Below are 20,422 nucleotides of genomic sequence, written 5' to 3'. Positions count from 1 at the left end.
ACGCACAAGATTTTCTTTTGTTCTGCCACCATCCACTTTGAGGAGCCAGATCCCCGCAGCTGCCCTCAAGCGAGCCACCAGCCCCACAGTGCACCCTGTCTCCCTCCTGCTTCCTTCTGGAAGCAGACGGGAATAATAATACAGTGAAGGTGGACAGTAAACAGTGGGAAATCAAAGAAACAAGACATGTGATCAATCCCTCTTTGCCCTCCCCTGTTCCCCCTCCCACCCACCCAAATAAATAAGTTAATGGGTTTAGGAATGTTCCCGTATCAAGTTCTTTCCGACAAGCTCCATTCCTCCTCTGGTTCTGTTTTAAATGCATCTTGAGACTCTCCTTCTACCTCGGAGCAGCCTCATAGACACAGTCTCCTCAAGAAATAAAAAATGAAGTTGTGCCAGCGAGAAGCCAGGCTCCCCACTTGACATCTGCTCTTGTTTCACTTTGGGGAAAACTCTGCCATGGTGCTCTGACCGCAGAAGGAGCAATACCAAATTGAAACCTTCCACCATCAAGTTCAGGCTCTGGCGAGAGTCCCTGAATGACGTCTGCCCCCTGGCCCTGCCCCGATGGTGTTGGGGCCACCGTTTCCCCAGCAGAGTGCGTGTGGGGCCGAGTCAGTGGCCGCTATAGACAGTCTTTACAGAGAGCCACCTGGCCCTTGATGAAGTCCCGGCAGGGGCAGACCCTCTGGTGCCTGGGGTGGGCGCCCGCACAGCTGAACAGCAGGAGGTCACCTTGAAACACACAGTGCTTGTTCTTGGGGTCGAAGGAGGGCACCAAGATGTCCTTGGCCAGCTCTGAGCTTTGGCAGATCACCTCATATCTGGAGAGGAAGAGAAAGGCATGAGGGTTGGAGATGCGGGCACTGTCCTAGTCATTGGCACCTCCATCCCACTTCAGGTGTGGGGAGCACGCTTGGTTCATCTGCTGTAGAAAGGACAGGGAAGCCACCCTCTGACTTAGCAATTCCCCCACCACTAGGAATCCAGGCTGGACAAAGGGGTGTGTGTGTGTGTGTGTGTGTGTGTGTGTGTGAATGTGTATTCAAGGCTACTTACAGAAGCACTGTCTGTAATGTAACCTGAGGAAGGTTAAGTAACAGAATGAGATGGAGACTGGGATCAGCTTGTGCTTAAAAAGGTAAGAGGGCTACACCCTAAAGCCTTAACAATGGTTACTTCAGAGGACTGAGACTGGGGCAAAGATGGACATTATTTAATTATTTCCAAAAACGATGTTTAATGTTTTTATTGATGGTTTAAAAAAATTGGTGGGACATGGCCTTAGTCTCCCACTGGAGGGCAATCAGATGGTCTCCCAGGGGAGGGTGCTGTCCCAGGGCATCAATTCACTGGACCTCCATAGTCACCTTGGTGTGTGGCAATAGCAGCCTCCCTCCTGCCTACTTCCTGAGACATGAGCGCCTGAGGCTTCTGGACATGTGGAGCATGAGTCCGAATCCAAGCCCTGACTGCAAACCCTTGTGGCTTTGCTTCCTCGGGTTGGGGATAACCAACCGTGTTGGCCTGTTACCTCAAAGAAGAGCTGCATCCTTTTTCTTCTGGCCTGAGGTACACCGGTCCCACCCACACGGTCTCCCCTTGAACAAGGAGGCCTCAGCAGGTGCCCAGCACCGTGTCCTATATGCCAGGTGGGGACTAGTTCAGAGAAGAGAGTATAGGGGGGCCAGACAGATCTGAGTATGAGTCCTGAATTTATCCCTTATGAGCTGTGAGACCATGGAGAAATGACCAAGCCTCTCTGTGTAGAGGGGGGACAAATAATCCTTAACTCACAGGGGAGATGCAGGAATTAAATTAGTGCTTCCAGAGCACTGGGCAGAGGGTAGCTCTGGGTTAAGTATTTAATAAACAGCAGCCATTATCATTACTACAACCACCGCCACTGTCACCATGATCACCCTGGCCTGGCAGACACTGGCTCTGTCACCTGCCTCCCTTGCCGGAGGGTGTGAATTTACACACAGGCCAACCATCTCTGTTCTGCTTTGTTCACATAAATCTTGATTCTTGCTGGCAAGATGGGGACCCAGATGGGGCACTCTAGGCTTCCTGCTGCCTCTGGGAAGCTTCCAAATGTCAGGGGAAAAGCATCGTACTCACTGTTATTCCTGCCCCCTCTCGTCTTCCTCCAGCCGATAAACTGTCCGGCTCGAGCCTGCCCTTGCCAATGTGAACTGGGCAATTCCCAGCACGTCTGCTGGGGCTTCTGAAGAGTTCTCTGGGCCTGCCTGCCTGGTCCCTGGTGCTCAGGAGGGCTTCACCCACTGTCATGTTGTTCCTGTAGTCACCAGGGAGCTCTGTGACTTCTCTAAATGCCCTAACACCTCTGGTCTTGGTGTGCAAGCTGGGGGGTGTGGGTGCCCAGACAGTGATGGCACAGACAGGAAGTGGGGATTTATGGATTTCCTTGAGAAAAAGGGAGTCAGAGATTTGGGGCTATCAGGTCCTTCTCACAGGACCCCTCCATTGGCCTATGCACAGAAAGGGTTCTCCAAAACTCAACTGTGCATTAGAAATATCCAGATGGAATGTAGCTTTAGAATACAGATTTATGCTTAGGTTATTTCTTTAGGTGAATTCTAGCAGCTGCTAAGTCTTAGCTCCAGCCATCTGCCTAGTAGATGCTGACCCAAGTTGGAAATCTCTACAACCAGTCTGAGACCCCACAGGATGGGTATAATTGGGAGAAGCCATGAAGAAAGCCTCCTGGCTCCTGCCCCCGGTCACCTAACTCAGACCCTAGGCACATGCTCCTGGGATGTGAGCACACACGTGTGCCTGTTCTGTGAACACATCTCAGCTGAGGCTGCAGCAGAAGCGGCCTGCCTGGGGATGGGGTCCAAATACCACCACACAATGCTCAAGCAGCTGGTATTCCCCAGAACTCCATGTGACCTGCCACGAGGCAGCTCCCTGAGGGTTCGGCTAATATGGGGCCCCACACACTTGTGGATGCCATCCAACCGCCTGGCCCCCAGGGAGCTTTCCCTTCTATTAGCATGTAGGCCCCTGTCCCACAGCACTGGGCAGGCAGGAAGAGCACTCCACCATCCTTGCTGAATTAGTTGCTAGAGTGCATCTGGAAACCAGCCTCCACGCCCCAGCAGTCCTCACTCCTCACCGGTGGATCCCCTGCCTTTTCAGAGCATGTGTGTTGTTTCAGTTTCCCTGTTCCTGTGATGTCTGTCTGTCTGTCTGTCTCTGTCTCTCTCTCTCTCTCTCTCTCTCTCACACACACACACACACACACACACACACACACACACACACACACTCCCTCTCTCTCGCTCTCTCTCTCTGTCTCACTCAGAGACCCTTAGCACACTGTTTCCTCTCTGTAGGACCCTGTGGTGATGACCTCTCCCCAAATGGTCTCTTACAGGATGGCAGTGGGATTCTGAGGCCCATCAGCTCTTGCTTTACATTTTATAGCTCTTGACCAAGAATAAAAAGGCAAAGCCCCAACTTTGGGGATAGAAACAACCCATTCCTCCTGACATACAGACACACACAGGGTGAAGGGATGCAAACAGGGTCCCATCTGCTGGTCTCTTCCCCACTCCTGAGTTCCTCCCCTCTCTCACCCCCCTCCCCCTGCCTATTCCAACCATGAATCCACCAAGTCCCCCAAACTCACTTGTGAACACTCGGACGCAGGCACCAAAATAGGTAGCAAACTTAGAAATGAGGTGTCACATGAACACATGCTCCTGTTTACGGAACTGAGGTCCTCCCTACAGGGCCATACCAGCATGGACTTTGGTTCTAGCTGGGGCCTCTGCCTCTGGACCCCTGCCCCTGGTCTGTCTGTGTCAGGTCAGGCCACACCTGAATCATGCATGTTCTGTGCACAAGACTTTGTGGTCGCCTCTCCAGCACTTACGACAGGCTCTGCATGAACAGGAGCTCCAGCATCAGCTCTCTGATTCCCCCTGATTCAGGACAAGAGCACAGGACATTCCAAAGGCCTTGATCTATGTGATATGAGGATAGATGGACCTTCAAGGTCACGGACACCCAAAGACTAAAAGGAGATTATGCTCAGACCAGGCCCCAAGTTGGAGAAGAAAAAGTAGCATGGGCTTGTGGGAGCCACTCATGCTAATCGGCCATGAATATGGATGAGCCAGGATTGTGTCATAGTGAGGAGGTACTCAATAGACCACCAGATAGCTGGGGTTCTACAACATTATCGGTATTTACAAGTGCAGGAACAAGGTATTCAATAGGGCTCTTACATTCAGAGAATTTCAGGCAGCTTTATTGCAAAATTAGCATTCACTGCAGCCTCCTTGGGAGAAAACCCACGTAGCTATGATGGGGTTTGGGAGAGGGTTGTTAAGCAATCCCATGGCACAGGGCCTGGCCATGGGACAGCCCCACAAGGCCTTCCACTCTAATGGGCTCTGCATGGTATGGGGAGGTGCAGAGGAAGGCTGGGGAGGCGACTGGTTTTCTGGTCTCAGCGTGGCAGCCTCAAGCCTGCTCCACTGCCCAAGGCTCTTTGGATGAAGGGGCTGTTCTGCTCTGTCTTGGGCACCAGCTACACATTATCTCACCCTCACACAGGATACCCCCATTTTACAGGTAAGAAAATGGGTGGAGCAGAGGAAATTAACCCATTGGCTCTCCTTCCTGTCCCTCCACTGGATCTAGACCTTTGTCCCAGAGACAGGCCTGCTGTGTGGGGCTCTGTCCTATCTGAACCAGGTCATGATCATCATATATAGGTGGGAGCCCGGATTCCTGCCTGGCCGGGAATCAAGGACCATGCAGTAGAGGAGTCTCACTTGGGTTCCATTCCCAGGATGCAGCTCCTTATGTTTCCTCTTCCAGAGGTGGAGACAAGGAATGTACACGGACAGCTCTGTATGCACACTCCCTAGTCTATCCCCAGCGAAACCACACTTCCAATATAACCAGAGAGAGATACTCAGGGTTCTCAAAAAGCAACCTTGCTACAGAAGTTATCTGCAAAAGGAGCCAATAGGAAGCCCCTCCTGGAACCCGAGAATTCAGGATATGTACTTTGGAAATGGAAGCTTCTAGTACCATGAGTCTTTCCTTAAATATCAGACCACCCCCCCGCCCCACCCCGGTCACAAAGTTTCACTGGTCGCGGAGTAGGGTGCCACACTGCCTCTCTTCTGGCATTTGTTTTGATAGTGGAATCAAGGTAGCCTCTGAACTCGGCCTTCACATAAAAAGAATGGTAAAAAAAAATAGCATGCTCCACATCCTTGCTTGAGAGCTTTCTTGCAGGTGAGATGCTACAGGCCAAACTCTCTAAGAAGGGTTTTATACCACATTTGAGAATAAGAAGACATACACACAGGACCAGGCCAGCTCAGACCTCTGTGCACAGACAACCACAGTGGCCAACCGCTGTAATAGGGCAGGAAGCCAGAATGGGAGACAGGCAAGCCATGGGCAGTGAGTGCACTATTCCTGAAACATCCTGCTTGAGACTGGACGGTACCACTGGATGGTACCACGGCTCTCCTCAGTACCTAGGGTTGGGACATAGCAAGTCTCTTAAGGGAAAGTGCTTAATCAGGGCAACTAAGGGGGGAGGGGGAGTGGCTAGGTAATTAAGTAATATGTGGCCCAGGGTGGGTGTAATAGAAATTAGGAGCACAGATTTAGCATGGACAGAGGTCATGACTCAGAGGCCAGAAGAATCCTCATGTAGAAATTTGGGATCTGCAAATGCCAAAATCAAAATGCCAAGCAAAGGGAAATGAATGGGATCACTAAAAGTAATGCAGGCAAGAGGAGAAAAAACTCAAGCGATACAGAAGGCCTCTTCTGGGCACAGCTCTGGCCTGTGCTGCACCCGTCTCCCTGCCAAGGGGCTGGGAAGTCAGGCCTGCTCAGGCCCCTGTAATGTACCGAATTCCAAGGGTGTTGCAATCAAGTGCAAAAGGGGATGGGAGCCACAGCAGGGGAAGGTGGCAAGGGATGTGCCGTGGGCAGTTCTAAGCCAGCTCCTTAACGCTGATTTTTCATTCCTCTCGGGCTCCACGCTTCAGCATGGACCATGACCTGCCACCTGCACGGATCAAGCTCTGCAGACCTGGCTTCTGCCAGGGGAGCCCAGGGGCAGGACCCTCTATGTTTGTGGTTCTGCGCCCATCTCCATTCCCACAGATCTTGGCTGTAACATGAGCCAAATGAACACATCCCACAACATCCAATTCCAAACACCGTGTTATTTATCCAAATACAACACCCCCATATGGATTCCAAATATATCAGCATGCCAGGTGATCTCATCTAACACCAGAACTGTTGGCCTAACGTTCTGTGGGGCAGGGCGGGGAGGGGGACCATGCTGCCACCTGCTCCCCAAACCCTGTCCCTCTTGGCACAATGGCAGCCCAGAGGTGAGCTGGAGTCTGGGCTGGCCCTCCCCACCCCTGCACTTACTTCAGCATGTCTTTGTCCTTGTTGAGATGCTGGAAGAAGGAAGGTTCGCAGATGAGCTGGTTCTCCTGGCACACCTGTTTGCAGGACTGTCCGGGCTCGGCGAGCTTCACCTGCAGGGCACTGAGGGGCGGCCACATCACCTGCCCATGGCAGAAATCCTAAAATGACAATGAAACCATCAGTCCAGGGACCAAGGACTCAGGTGGGGATGCCTGTCACGCCAAGCTGCCCACACAAGGTGAAGCATCCCGCCGAGAGAGCAGCGAAGGCCAGGAGGTGGGAGCCACACACACTTGGGTTGCAACCGGGCTCAGCTGGAACACATCCTTGGGCCAGGTCTTTACCTCTCTCTACCCACCAGCTGCCTCAGCCACAAAGGGGGACAACAGTATCTCCCACGCAGGGCTTGAGGATGAATGGGAGCACAAGGCATGTGCACAGCATCGTGCCTGCCAGTAGCTGCTGTTAATCCTCATCTTTCCCATCCATCCACTATGAGAAGTCACTGCCCCTGAAGGTCTACCTCTGGGCCCACATTCACCAGCTGTTCTGTTCTGGCTCTGATTCCCAAGGCTTTGACCGTGTCTACCTAATTTGGCAGTTACCTCGTATGAGTGCTAGTTCAGACTTCATGAAGCAAGGGAGTGTGCAGGTGTGGCTGAGAGAGCCTACTGTGGGGCCACGGCCTTGGTGGAGCTCAGGGCTCGTTAGGTGACAATAATGATAACGGGGCACTAATGTCACAGCTAGAGAAATAGAAGATGTAGGATAGGACGTGAAGGGACCTGCCCCCCCAACTCCCTCCCCTCCGGCCCCCCTCCCCCCACAGAGAGGCACCTGCAGCATAGAAGCTACAGCGGGTATGCAGAATAAGGCAGGGCCAGTCATTCTGGGATCTAGAGGGAGTGCAGGAATCTAGCGTGTCCCAGGAAGTCACAGTGTGGGTAGAGGGATGTGACGTGGGTGGGAGGGCCACTGTGTGGCACGATTGGGCGCCCTGACTCATGCACGTCTGGCTCCCAGAGCTTGCTTGGCTTGCACAGTGTGGTTGGAAACCTTGGGAAACTGCAGAGTCCCTGGGCTGTCCAGGCTGCAGAAGGTGGCGTCTGGGCAGGACACCTGAGCAGCCACGTGTGCTTAACTTGTTCTTGGGGCAGACTAGCTCTCGGGAGTACTCAGAGGGGTTCAGGACCCTGGGCTCTGAATTCCACTGATAGGAATGCACCCTACAGACATACGGGGACACATGGGGTTCAAAGAAACCCACACAGGGTATCACAGTGGCACTGCCAGAGTAGAAGCAAAAGACTACAGCTAACTGTTTAAACACAAACTATACTCCAATATGCAACAGGTTCCTATGTCCTGACATGCAGACCTCTTCAGAACATACTAAGGGCTGAAAGAAGCAGGGTGAAGGCTGGTGTACAGGGTGTCTCCATTTGTGTCAAGCAGTGGGGGAGGAGCTGGAAAGGTTCTTCCAAACACTCATCAGCTCCTTACAAGAATCTGTCTGGTGTGGGTGGTGCTGAGAAGGGAACTAAGTAACATGGTCTGGAGTGGTAAGGAAATTTACTTTTCAGTGTACGTCCTCCTGGAATATTTTGTGTCCTCATGTTTCCTTTCCTTGCTCTGTGTACATGAGCTGATTTGTAATCTCAGGACCCTGGGCTCCCAGAACTGGCACCAGCAGAGGAAATGTTTCATACCCCCCCTGGCCCCTGGGCTGGTCACTTGGAGCATTGCAGGCAGGGCCTGCCACTGTCCTGTCCCTTAGCAATGAAGTGGGTGCAGCCCCAGGGAGTGGGCCGGAGCTACACCCAGGAGGGCCCTTTTGTACTGCTTGCATTTTTTTTTAAGTTTGGGCTTGTACGACTTTTAGTGAGCCAAAGAAAACAGAAAAGAGCAAAGGGGACACTCCCCAGGACCTGCAGGCAGCCAGTTCTGAGGGTACATCCTGACTCATTAGGAAAGTGAAGATGATGACACTGAGACTTCTTAAGGCTCCTGCTTCTCTTCGCCTCCTCCCTGAAAGACGTGATACTGTTACATGGTGAGAAAGTTGACTGGCAGGTAGTGAGTAGTCAGTGCTGGGTTCTATTCTAGTTTCCTCAAATCAGTGACGCAGACCCCAACAAGTAGGGCAAACCCACTGTGGCCCTCCATATCACACAATTCTATCATGAGGGGACTGGACTGCTCGAGGCTGAGTGAGTTTGGTGGCTAACGAAGACAAATCCTTTACTGCGTGTGGTTGAGACACCTTGAACACCGACTCACATCAGCTGAAGACAGAAGATTCCAGAGAGCCTAACAATGCAGAGATGACAGAAATACACTGGATTGTTTAGAGATATTAGGATCCAGGCTAACCTGCTGAAAGTGATGCATGGTGGGAGGGGGAGCGGAGTGTCTGGGCTTACCACAGACAGCGCAGTAAGCAGACCCTACTTCACTCCTCAGATTCACGATGATCTTGAACACAATCCATGTGCCTGCTAAGCCATGGGCAGCACAATAACTGGGTGACTGCACAGACCCACGGCACCCCACAGAAGATCACTGTTCACTGGTGGCTGTCCCTCCCTTCCCTGGGAGCATATGGAAATTCACTGGCTGGCCTTTGGTACTCTGTCCATCCCATGAAGATGGCTGTCACCAAACAGGAAGAAGGAAAGCACGTGATGATCACTGGAGTTACTGGTCAGCACTGAGTAGGTGCACAGATATTTGGAAAACGTTAAGTGTTGCTTTTTGGCTCTTTTTCTGGCTCACTAATGCAAGCAACTTTGCTTATAATTCTTTACAAGCCATCTTAGAACTTCTACAGCCTTTAAATATTATAATAAAGAGATTTTAAATCCAACACCAAAGCCTGCTGTGTGACTAGACAGGATGGACAAACACACAGGAAATCAAATCAGATTATACTGTCTATACTAGGAGCCAAGTGAGAATTTTTCTTTGCTTCCAGAATTTAGCTTGGCCCAACCCTGGATTAGGCTGGGGAACTGGAAACCCAAGAGAGCTAATGGCTCAAATTCTGGTTTTTATACCTTGTAAGAAAACACAGAATGTCTTTTCTCAGATGACACCTACAGGCAGTTAGAGTGGAGGGTAGTATCTCTACACTTGTTGAGTCTGGTGGACTCTTTTTTTTCTTTTTTAAAGTTATTTATTTATTTTGAGAGAGAGAGAAAGAGCGCAAGCAGGGGAGAGGCAGAGACAGATGGCGAGAGAGAGAGAGAGAGAGAGAGAGAGAGAGAGAGAGAGAGAGAGAATCCCAAGTAGGCTCCACATTGCCAATGCAGAGCCGGATGTGGGGCCTAAACCCATGAACTGTGTGAGGCCTGAACAGAAATCAAGAGCTGGACACTTAGCTGACTGAGCCGCCTACGCATCCCTGAATCTGGTAGACTCTTAAGACACTGTTTCTCATTAATTCTCAGCCTTGTGAAGAATGTGAAGCAGTCCAAGGAGTAAAACCGGAACAAGCAGAAATACTCTGTCTGCTGTGTTAGGCCAGGAGGTGATGTGCCAAGGAAAGTGCTTCGACTTAAGAGAGAGCAGATGTGAGCTGTGCCCCCGTTCTGGCTCGGGCAGGTTACCCGCTCTGCTCCTGCCTGCACTGCTTGTCCGCGGAGCGATGCTGACAGACTGTAAGGGACAGAGCTGACGGAAGGCTGGCCAACAGCCAGGTGCTGCACTGACACTCATCTCCTGACTCTTGCCCCTCCACAGAGGGGTCGCCTCTGCCCTGTACAGGGGTTGGGGGTACAGCAGCGCTGGCATCTGCGGAAGCCAGGGCGGCCCTGGATACGTGGAGCCCAGCACATCCTATGAAGGGCAGGTTGGCACTGTGAGGTCTACGTGAAGGGATGTGCCCTCAAAGCTATGCTGCAGGGTGGACCTGCCCCATTTGCTCATTTCTTAGTCAACCACTCTAGCCGGCCTCTTCCAGGCTCCCTTCAACAGGCAAGCTGAGCTCAAGCACACGTGAACTTTTGGGCCCCAGTCATGCTTGCTTTATGGCTCATGGGGGCTGCTCTGGGGGCCAGTAGGATAAAAATTAGTAAAAATAGCAGCGGGACCTTTTGAAGGTTTGGTGAGCCATCTGGAAACTCTGAAGATGTCCTGGTAAGCATGACACCAGGTGAGGCAGGAGGGAGTGTGGGGACCAGGGTTACGATTCTGGCCACCAGGTACGGTACACCCACAGATGGCCCTCGAGCTCTCTGCCTGCTTTCACAGCTACAATGAAGAAAATATCATTTGTCCTTCACTCCTTATATAGTTCCAGTGAGATAAAATGAGGGGACTCTCAAGAAGGCACCTAGAGATGGTAGAGATAATATTGCAAGGTAGAACATTATTTGCTACCAGATCCAGAGGTAAATGTTGAATAGGACAGAACAGGACAATTCACCTGTGAAAGCCACCTCTTTGCCCAGGTGCCTGCAGGGCACAACCAAACTGGCAGCCCGGTAACAGGTCTCACCTCACTTCTGAGTGCAAGCCCTCACTGTTTCCTCCAACCTTGGAACAGGCAAATATGTCAATGCCGACCTGCCTCGTCTTCTGGCTGGAAGCACTCATTCTCTCTTACCCATTCACAGATGCATCCAGTCAACGAAACACTTGCTAAGAAGCAGGAAAGCCCACGGGTTCAGAACTCTGGACTGTCTGGTTTTGAATCTTAGCTCCTCCATTTATTAGCTAAGTAATCTTGGCTAGTTGCATAATCTTTCTCTGCCTCAGTTTCCACAACTTTAAGATAAAGTATCATTTGCTACCTCACAGAGCTGCAGAGGGGATTCAATTAACTACACAGTAGTCCTCCATCCCCCCACAAACCTACTGCCAAATTTGCAGTTTCCTGTGGTCAACCATAGTCCCAAAGCTGATGATCCTCTGAAGGTTTGTCAGAAGGTCAATAGTAAGCCTGATGCTACCTCACAGTGCCTGAGTGATTCACCTACTTGATCTCCTGACATAGGTGTTTCATCATCTCATAGCATCACAGGAAGGGTGAACACAAGACAATAAGCTGTTCTGAGAGAAACCATATTCACCTAACTTTTATGACACTATATTGTTAAAACTGTTTTATTATTGCTGTGAATCTCTTTCTGTGCCGATATATAAACTAAACTTTATCATAGGTATGTGTGCACAGGAAAAAACATATTACATATATTTGATACTATCCGAGGTTTCAGGCATCCACTGGGGGTCTTGGAACACATACCCTGCAGATCAGGGGTAGCTACTATAATGTTTAAGTGTTCAGAAAAGTGCCTGATATAAATACTGCCATCTACAGGTTGGCTCTTACTATTACTCTCTGTGCAAGTGACTTTTCTAGGCCCTTGGGTACTGGTGACTCAGAAAAAAGGAATGAAACCCCTGCCTCCTTATAGTCAATGAGAAAGACAGATATATATATATATATATATATATATATATATATATATATATGTAGATATATATCTATATATATATATAGATATATGTATATATATGTGTGTGTGTATATATATATGTATATATATGTGTGTGTGTATATATATGTATATATATGTGTGTATACATATATATGTACATGCATACGTTATATATACATGTATACATACATTTATATATACACACACATACACACATGTATATATATATATATATATATATACACACACATATATATGTTCAAAGGTGGTAAGGGCTCTAGGAAAGAATGAGTGAGGAAAAACGGATTAAGATTTGTTAGGGGAGAGGGTGTCTAGATAAGGCACCACTGACAAAGGGGACATTTCAGAAAAGTCTCAAGGAGTAAAGGAATGAGCCCTGCAAGCATCTGGGAAGAACATTCCAGGCAAAGGCAAACCAAGATCACAGGCTGTGACAAGGGAGTGCTTAGCAGGTTTCCAGGGGACCACAGAGTTACACGTAGTAGGAGCAGAGTGTGTGTGTGTGTTGGGGGACAAAAGCAGCAGGAGATGGGGTCCAGGAGGTCCGAGGGAATCACACCACACAGCTTTGGCTTTTCCTTAAGAGTAAGATGAAAGCCACTGGAAAGTTCTGGGCAGGAGTGAGAGGATGTGCTGTGCTCAGACAAGACAGCAAGAGCAGGAGCAGAGACAGGATAGAGAGGCTGGCCTTGGACTGACCCAGGCATTGGAGTTCAAACACACCTCTGTGAAACATTCGTATCATGTGGTGGCTTTGAAGGTTCTCATTCATCCATTCTGAACTTCACCAAAACCTATTCAAATCTACGCTGGGTGCTGGAAACATGAACATACGTGAAACACAGTCTCTAGGCTCAAAGCCTCAGCGCACAGTCTGGCAAGAGAGGCCAACATTTAAAGAATTACAGAAGAATAGAAAGTAGAGGCCCAAACAGGATGTAAAGGCCACCTACAGGAGGTAAATGACTAACTCTCAGGGGATGGCAAGTGTGGTGGTGGGAGCACTCAGTCAAGGGTCCCAGGAAATAGAGACTTCTGGTTTGGGTTTTGTAGGCTGAACAGGAGGAAGTACCACAAACATGGTGCTTTGCAGATAACTGGTGCTCAATAAAGAGCTGTTGAACTGAAATGAATGGTTTTGTCCTCCTGAGGCTTTGAGAGTAGAAGGAGAAACGGACAATATCTTCCTAACTCAGAGCGGCTTTATACAGCCAGAATGAGACACCGTCGTTTCCAATCTGGCTAATAAGCCCACTTCGAACACAGAACACTTGCATTCCTCTCTAACAACTATTCCAACCACCTACCAAATTCCCTTAAATCTGCATGACGATTCTGAAATTTTCCTGCAGTGACTCTAATAAGGAAGGTTTACTGTCAACAAATTTATGAGAAAAAGCAACGTTTGAATGAGTGAAGACAACTTACTGTGGAAAAGAAGTAAGGGTGCTGCCTTTGCAGTGAAGGCTTAGTCCGAGCATGGAGAAAAAGTGACTCCCAGAAACAGCCAAAGAGCTAGAGAAGATGATGGAATGCTGCCTCTCTGCCCCTCCCTCATGAAGTGGAGGGGCCTGCCTGTTCCTCTCTCTCCTGGTTTGTGATAGGATCTCCTCCACAAGCCCTCCAGTCCCATCTGTCCTGGCCAAACCATTACTACATCCATGACAGATTAGGTCCAAGTGGATTTCTGTAGAAATTCACTGTGTGAAGCCAAGAAGATGGGTTCAGATTCAGGTCCGGGGGCAGGATCTAGAGGAATTAAGGCCAGGAATTTGTGGCGGGGGGAGGGAAAGGGACAGGTTTTAGGCCTTGAAATTGGGGTCTGGGCCAAATTCAGCCAGCTATCAGAAAGGTAAGGATCACATTTGTTATTTAGGTTATAGCTGGGAGACACAGGGTCTGGCACAAAAACGGTGTTTAATAAAGACTGGATTAAAGACTTCTGTTACCCATTGGTACCCACCATTCTTGACCTGTGCTGTCCTCAAAAGAGTCAATTTTGTCCACAGGTGGTCCCTGGACTGATTCTTAGCAGTGGGCGTGGATGTGTGTCTCCACAGGTACAACAGGAGGTGGGTGTGATGCTGAAGTGTAGCGACTGGTCTCCATGGATGACCTCTACGCGTGCAAATCAATGAGCCAACAAGCTCACTCTTAAAGGACACAGATGTCCCACGTCCTCTACTTATCTTGTGTTGAGACACTACCCGGGAGAAAGGAAAATGTGCATCCGCATGCATGTGACTGTTCATAGCCACACTCTTCACATTAGCCACAGGAAATAACACACATGTCCGTCAACTGGTGAATGGATAAACAGTGATGTATCCATACAGTGGAACACTATTCGGCAATAAATAAAAGAATGAAGCACTGCTACACGACTCTGCATCAACCTCACAAACATTATGATGAGTCAAAGAAGCCAGCTGTCTCTAGAAAAGGCAAATCTACAGAGACAGAACACAGACCAGTGTGTCACTGGGAGCTGGGGCGAGGACTGACTGCAAAGAGGCACAGAGGCAAAGAGCTTTTTGGGGTGATGGGAATGTTGTAAAACTAGATGGTGGTGGTAAGTGCACACCTCTATCAATGTGATTAAAAAATCATTGAATTGTATCCTTTCACAGAGAAGTTTATGATCTGTAACGTACATTTCAATGAAGCTGTTTAAAAAGCATACCTCAGTTGGGTGCTGGGTTTCTGCAGCAGCAAGTAGCTGAGGCTTTCCAAGAACCTGCTCTGTGTCAGGCATTGTTCTCAGCCCTACATGATTCCCCCATCCACCTTATGGGGTAGGTAGTGTTATCCCCACTGCACAGAAGCAGCAATAGGACAGGGAAGTTAGGAACTCGCCCAAGGCTACAGAGTGGGGCAAGAGCCAGACTCCAGGCTTCAGCGCTTAATCATTACTCAGTCTCTCTGAGATGGAGAATGGCTAGGCAAACAGCAGCCATCCATTTTTCCAAAGAGCAAACATTCCCCAAACTAAAGGCAACCCTCTCCCCTCTTTAGTTCCTTTTCATCTTTCCCTGCATCCTCTGTCCACCATTCCTTGCTACCCTGGACTATTCAGATTCACTACCAGGCTTGTCTTTGCATCTAGAACACTCCCCAGGGAGGTTTAAGATGGTCCCCGATAGGCCATATTTCCCAGGAGCTGAAGCTGATTTCACAGTGACTCTTGTGAATTAACTCATTTTTCCCTCTGTATCTTCAGAATGCTTTTCCCGTGAATTATACAGCTCTTTAATATAAGCATAGTCATTCTGTGTATTTACAGGGTCTTTACAGGAAGTAGAAAACAAGACTGAGGAACAAATGCATGGTTTTCAGAAATCAACCTGAACATTGCCGTTCCTTCCGAAGGACCTGCTCTATACTCTCTGGCCTGAGGCAAATACCTAAATCCTTCCCAAGAAATGCGTAATGAGAACCTTAACAGGCCTGGATGCTCAGGTTAGCAAAGAAAAATGCTCTTGGTTTTAGATTACAAGGGATTTTTGCCTTGCCACCACCCTCTGGCTTTTCCCCCATGGCTAGAGAGAGCACCTCTTGCAGAGATCTGCTTTAGAAGAGCACGCAACCCAAATCAACATTTCCAGTCCAGTAAAGCAGGGGTGGTGTGTAGAGGGGGACATTAGGAGAAAAAAGCAAGTGGTTTTCCTCAAGTCAGGACTCTTTCCCACTGGGTGAGTGAGCCCAGGGTTGGCTGGGTATGAGGTAGGTTTCCAGCTGTCAACCGCTCACGGTACATTGAAGCCTGGGGCTTTCTCAGTTGCGGTCAATTGGCTTCCTCTGGCTCTTGCTGCCTTGTGTGAGCATGACGGACAACCTTGAAAAGGTTCTGAGATAAAAGCTTCCCTGTTCCCCTCACAGATCACAGAGAAGACTCTGAAGGCAGAAATCAGCCTAATTAGGGCTGCAGCACTACTACAGTTCGAGGGACCAGAAGCTTGGGCGGCCAGCACCTCTTCAGAGCTTGAGGCTTTCTTGTTCACACCAGAAACACCCCTCTCTCCAGTCTCACTGCTCTTTGATAATATTATCGCTGCAGAAATAACAAACACTCTAAAATCCTGAGGCCTGGAGATATTTGTCAGAGGTAGAAGACCCAACCTGTGAGTCAATGGGGTCTTGACTTCCCATCTCCACTCTGAAGTTGGGGCAACATTACGGCTTCAACAAAACTCTCCCATAGAGGCTTGGGATGAACTTGAAACAGGTTTCCTGAGGGATTGTGGGCAGCACTGAAAGAATGTTTAGTAGGAAATGCCCCAAACCAAGATTCCTATAAGGATTTTCCTAAAATACCAATGTGACAGTCCCCCTGCCCTCATCCTCTTGTGCCAGAATCAAATCTGCATTCTTCAGCTGAACCTGAGTGTCGTCTTACTATCTGTTTCCTCCTCCAGACTGCCCAACCTCGCCTCTCTTCAGTCACAGCTAAACTTGTGATAATTCACCACAATTTCTCTTTTATTCCCCAGGCCTTTGCACAGTGACCTGCAGAGTCCTCCCTGTACCCATCGCCCCTCCCCAGCCCCAGTTTGCCGTCAGGACTCCTCTCCTGCAAAATGCTTCTGGATAGACTCTCCCCATCTCTCCCCGAGTGATGTGATCCCTAAGCATCCCAGTTACATGGTGGCATTGCCTATGGACTTGACCAGCGTCTCTGTGAGACCCAAAGCTACCTGAGGATGGGAATTCGTCCCTTGACAGCTTCCCTGCCTCCCAGCACAGTCCACAGGGAACTCCAGCTGACAACCATTCATCCAGTGGATGGGTGAATCAACAACAGCAGGCAAAAAAGAAGCCTTTGGATTTCTGCGAACTGCAGAGCTCTGCACAAGTCTGGGCCAAGGAGCTAGAGTGAAAGCGGTTGTATTAGCGTGTATTCCAAATCCTAAGGTCCAAGATGAGCTTCTTAGCTCCTGGGACACAGGAATAAAAAGCATAAGCACGTGCACATGCTCTCTTTCATTTATTCTTTCCTTCCAATGGGTGTTACTGTGCCCCTACTGTGTGCTGGGTGGGGCACTTAGGACATAGAGGTGAATGGACCAGGTGTGCTCCTGCATTATGGAGCATTTAGCAAGGCCAATGTGGGGAATACCAGCTTCCTGTGTGAAGGTAAAGCTAGTAATAGATTTACAGTGAACAGCACACATGAGAACTTTTAAGGACTGGCTGAGATTCAACGGTCTCCAAGCCTCCAAATGAACTTGATAAAGAGTCTTTTTATACGTGGTGGTGAGTAACCATCTTCCCTGGGAGGAAGTGGAGACAGGAAAGGAGGAAAATCTCAGCTTGGTTCCTGTAATGGTGGTAAGAGCTGTGATAGCTTAAAACTCTTTGCCAGGGGAGAACCCACTGCTCCTCTCTGCACCTTTGGGAAGGGCCAGCAGCTGGCTCCGTGAGGTAAAAGAAGATGGGAAGAAAAGCTCCAGGGCATCTGCCACCACAGGCCTGGGCTCAGACCAAACCAGCAACAAACTTGGAGCCCACAACTGCAGATCTTGGTCCCCATTATGCAGACAGCAGTTATTCCTACCACCTCCCAGGATATTGCGAGGATTAAATGAGACGGTGTGCCCGTGACACGTTTGGTACTCACAGCCATGACATCTGTAGGTAAATGGCTTTTCCAGTTTAGGATGCTGATGTGGTCATTCTTTTTATTATTTTTTTTATTTTTTTAAATGTTTATTTATTTTTGAGAGAGACAGACAGACAGACAGTGTGAGCAGGGGAGGGGCAGAGAGAGAGGAGGACACAGAATCTGAAGCAGGCTCCAGGCTCTGAGCTGTCATCACAGAGCCCGACGTGGGGCTCGAACCCACAAACTATGGGATCGTGACCTGAGCTGAAGTCAGACACTCAAGGGACTGAGCCACCCAGGTGCTCCTGATGTGGTCATTCTTAATGGAGGCATTATATAAAGACTGAATGAGGGGTGCTTGAGTGGCTCAGTTGGTTAAGCATCTGACTTTGGCTCCTGTCATGATGTCACCATTTGTGAGTTCAAGCTCCACATCGGGCTCTGTGCTGACAGCGTGGAGCCTGGAGCCTGTTTTGGATTCTGTGTCTCCTCGCTCTCTCTCTCTCTGCCCCTCTTTCACTCATGCTCTCTCTCAAAAATAAATAAACATTAAAAAAAAATTTAAAGAATGAATAAGATGATGATTCAGATGCTTAGCTCTTGGGGTGAAGTCCAATGAGTTGTATCGTATTGCATTATATTGTATCACAATATAATTATAGACTATGATAGGATATATAGCACCATATTATGTAAGCAACAGTACTAGTTTGCATGTATGGAGCACTATGTGCTAGCTCTGTTCTAACCACTTCATGCCTACAAATTCTATTATTGTCCTTATTCTATAGGAGAGGAAACTAAGACCCAGAAAGGTGAGTAACATGTCCAAGTCATACAATCAAACAGTTGTGGGGGCTGCAGAGCATGCCCTCTGGCCACTAACAAGCACCCAGAACAGCACACATGCCACCCTGGAGCCTGTGCCTCCTGCTCTCCCCCTCCAACAGCAGCATCCAGTCCATCACCTCAAACCTTTCCTTGGAAACCCACCCTGGACCTCCAGTCTATGCCTACTTACACTTTCAACAAGCCATTTCTATTTTAGCCTTCACAGTCCTCATCCCCTATTGTGTAAAGATCTCTTTATCACCCCAAGACATTCTGCTTTGCCCTTGAAGAGGAGACCCCCATTTCTGAAATGTGGTCAAGGAGTTCATACTGCTCTGCCCACAGGGGTTCTGAATCTATTTGTAGCTCTGAGCTGCTTTTGAAGACTAAGGAATTGAGATTTTATAGAAGGATGCCAATGGTGCTCTTGGCCTTTACTGCCCCGAGCACAAGCCACAGTGTGCAAGCTCTGTTGGGGGTGATGGGACTCATGGAACCCTCCCCCTACTTTAGAACTGAAGCCCTCCTTTGATCTGTTTTAGATACTTAGGTTTTGTGTAAAGTTTCATTTGAAAAGGGGTCGTGTTTTAAAAGATGTTTGAAAACCACTGAAAAGTCCTAACATATTTGGAATTTTTGAACATGTATTAAGGGAATGCTTAGAACCCCCTGGTTTTAATCCTTGCCTTTTTTAGGGTAATAAATCAAGATCTAGCAAGATCAGAAAACCATTTTGTGATGCCCCTCAGAACCCATTCTGGGCACAAGTCTGATAGTTATGGAGGTCTTCACCTTGATCATCCAGTCTCTCCCATCCTAAGTTTCCGTTATGACTTTCTACCATCATAAAAAACATTCTTAACCCAAGGACAGGCTAAGTCCCCTGCATGACCATGACAGTGTGTGCTTCAAATTTTCACCAAGCATTTATCCAGCTTCTGGAGTCTTCCAAAGCAGGAAAATAACCGCAGAAACATGGTGAGCTCTTAGCTATTCATGAGAGCTCCCTGGGGTCATGGGCCAAAAGAACATCTGAAGAGCCTTACCTGTTTTTCAATGAAAGCATTGATTCTCTGCAACATCCCCTCACATGTGAATTCATATGGCATGTATGGCTCAATCTGTGGAAACAGAACATGGTATCATGAAAGAGGAGGACACAGAACCTAGGACACTTACCCAATCCTCCCCTGATTCACTCACACTCAGGTGCCTCATTAGGGGATAAGACTATGAACTTAGATGTCAACAGCCCTGGGTTTACAACCTCACTCTGCTCCACACTAGCTGTGGGACCCTGACCAAATTACCTACCATCTCTGAGCTTCAGGTTCTTCATGTGTAAATGGTGATAAGAAAAATCTACCTCTTTTAAGCTGAAGGTTATATGAATAAAAAAAAAAAAGAGTAAAGTGCTTAGTTCAGGGACTAGAACACAGTAGGCATTCAAGAAAAGGTGGAGCGTATCATTTGTTAGAAGTGAAAGCCCCACAGGGCAGGCTCCATGGCTGCTGGGCTGTCTTTGTGTCCCAGTGTTGAGCTGGGCAGCACACGTAGGAATTCAGCAAACACCTGTTGAATACATGAATGCTCAATGGTGTAAGAAAAGCACATGATGGTTACTTTAAGGACCCATTATGGTGACTAAGGCATTGGTCTGCATTAGCAGGTGAGGTGAGCACATACGTAAAGAACTTGTGGGGCAGAAAGAGTAATTAAGTGCCACCAAGGGTTCAGCCATAGGTCTTGGGAGGCCAGAAGGTCAAAGCAGACTTCTGCATATGCTGGGCTTTTAAAGCCATTTATGATTCTAGCAAGCCAAAATGGGGAAGGCATTTCAGGTAGAGCAAGTAGTGGGTTAGACATTCAAGAAGAACAGCAGGTGGGTAGAGCTTGGGATCAGGAAGGCTGGTGAAACAAGGCTGGGAAGAGGTTCACTGCATTTCCACAAAAGGATTTTTCTTTTAATTTTCTTTTCTTTTCTTTTCTTTTCTTTTCTTTTCTTTTCTTTTCTTTCTTTTCTTCCTTCCTTCCTTCCTTCCTTCCTTCCTTCCTTCCTTCCTTCCTT

At 48.6% G+C, this 20,422-nt stretch overlaps 1 protein-coding gene across 4 annotated transcripts in view; it reads right to left on the bottom strand.

Annotated features, from left to right (window-relative positions):
- Nucleotides 1-444: 444 nt before the first annotated feature.
- MGAT5 (alpha-1,6-mannosylglycoprotein 6-beta-N-acetylglucosaminyltransferase) overlaps nucleotides 445-20,422 on the bottom strand; it is a 338,680-nt gene continuing 318,702 nt past the window's right edge. For all 4 annotated transcript variants that reach the window (XM_040474902.1, XM_040474901.1, XM_040474903.1 and 1 more), the window contains 3 exons: nucleotides 19,401-19,475; nucleotides 6,457-6,614; nucleotides 445-827 (listed from right to left, as the gene is read on the bottom strand). In XM_040474902.1, coding sequence (XP_040330836.1) covers nucleotides 629-827; nucleotides 6,457-6,614; nucleotides 19,401-19,475 — 432 coding nt within the window. In that variant the 3' untranslated portion in view covers nucleotides 445-628. The remainder of the gene's footprint in view (nucleotides 828-6,456; nucleotides 6,615-19,400; nucleotides 19,476-20,422) is intronic.

Source organism: Herpailurus yagouaroundi, unplaced genomic scaffold, assembly GCF_014898765.1.
Source record: "Herpailurus yagouaroundi ecotype Mexico unplaced genomic scaffold, PumYag 140, whole genome shotgun sequence".
NCBI classification, from domain to species: Eukaryota; Metazoa; Chordata; class Mammalia; order Carnivora; family Felidae; genus Herpailurus; species Herpailurus yagouaroundi.
The sequence above is the reverse complement of the archived record's forward strand: the minus strand, read 5'-3'. Positions and strand labels throughout refer to the sequence as shown.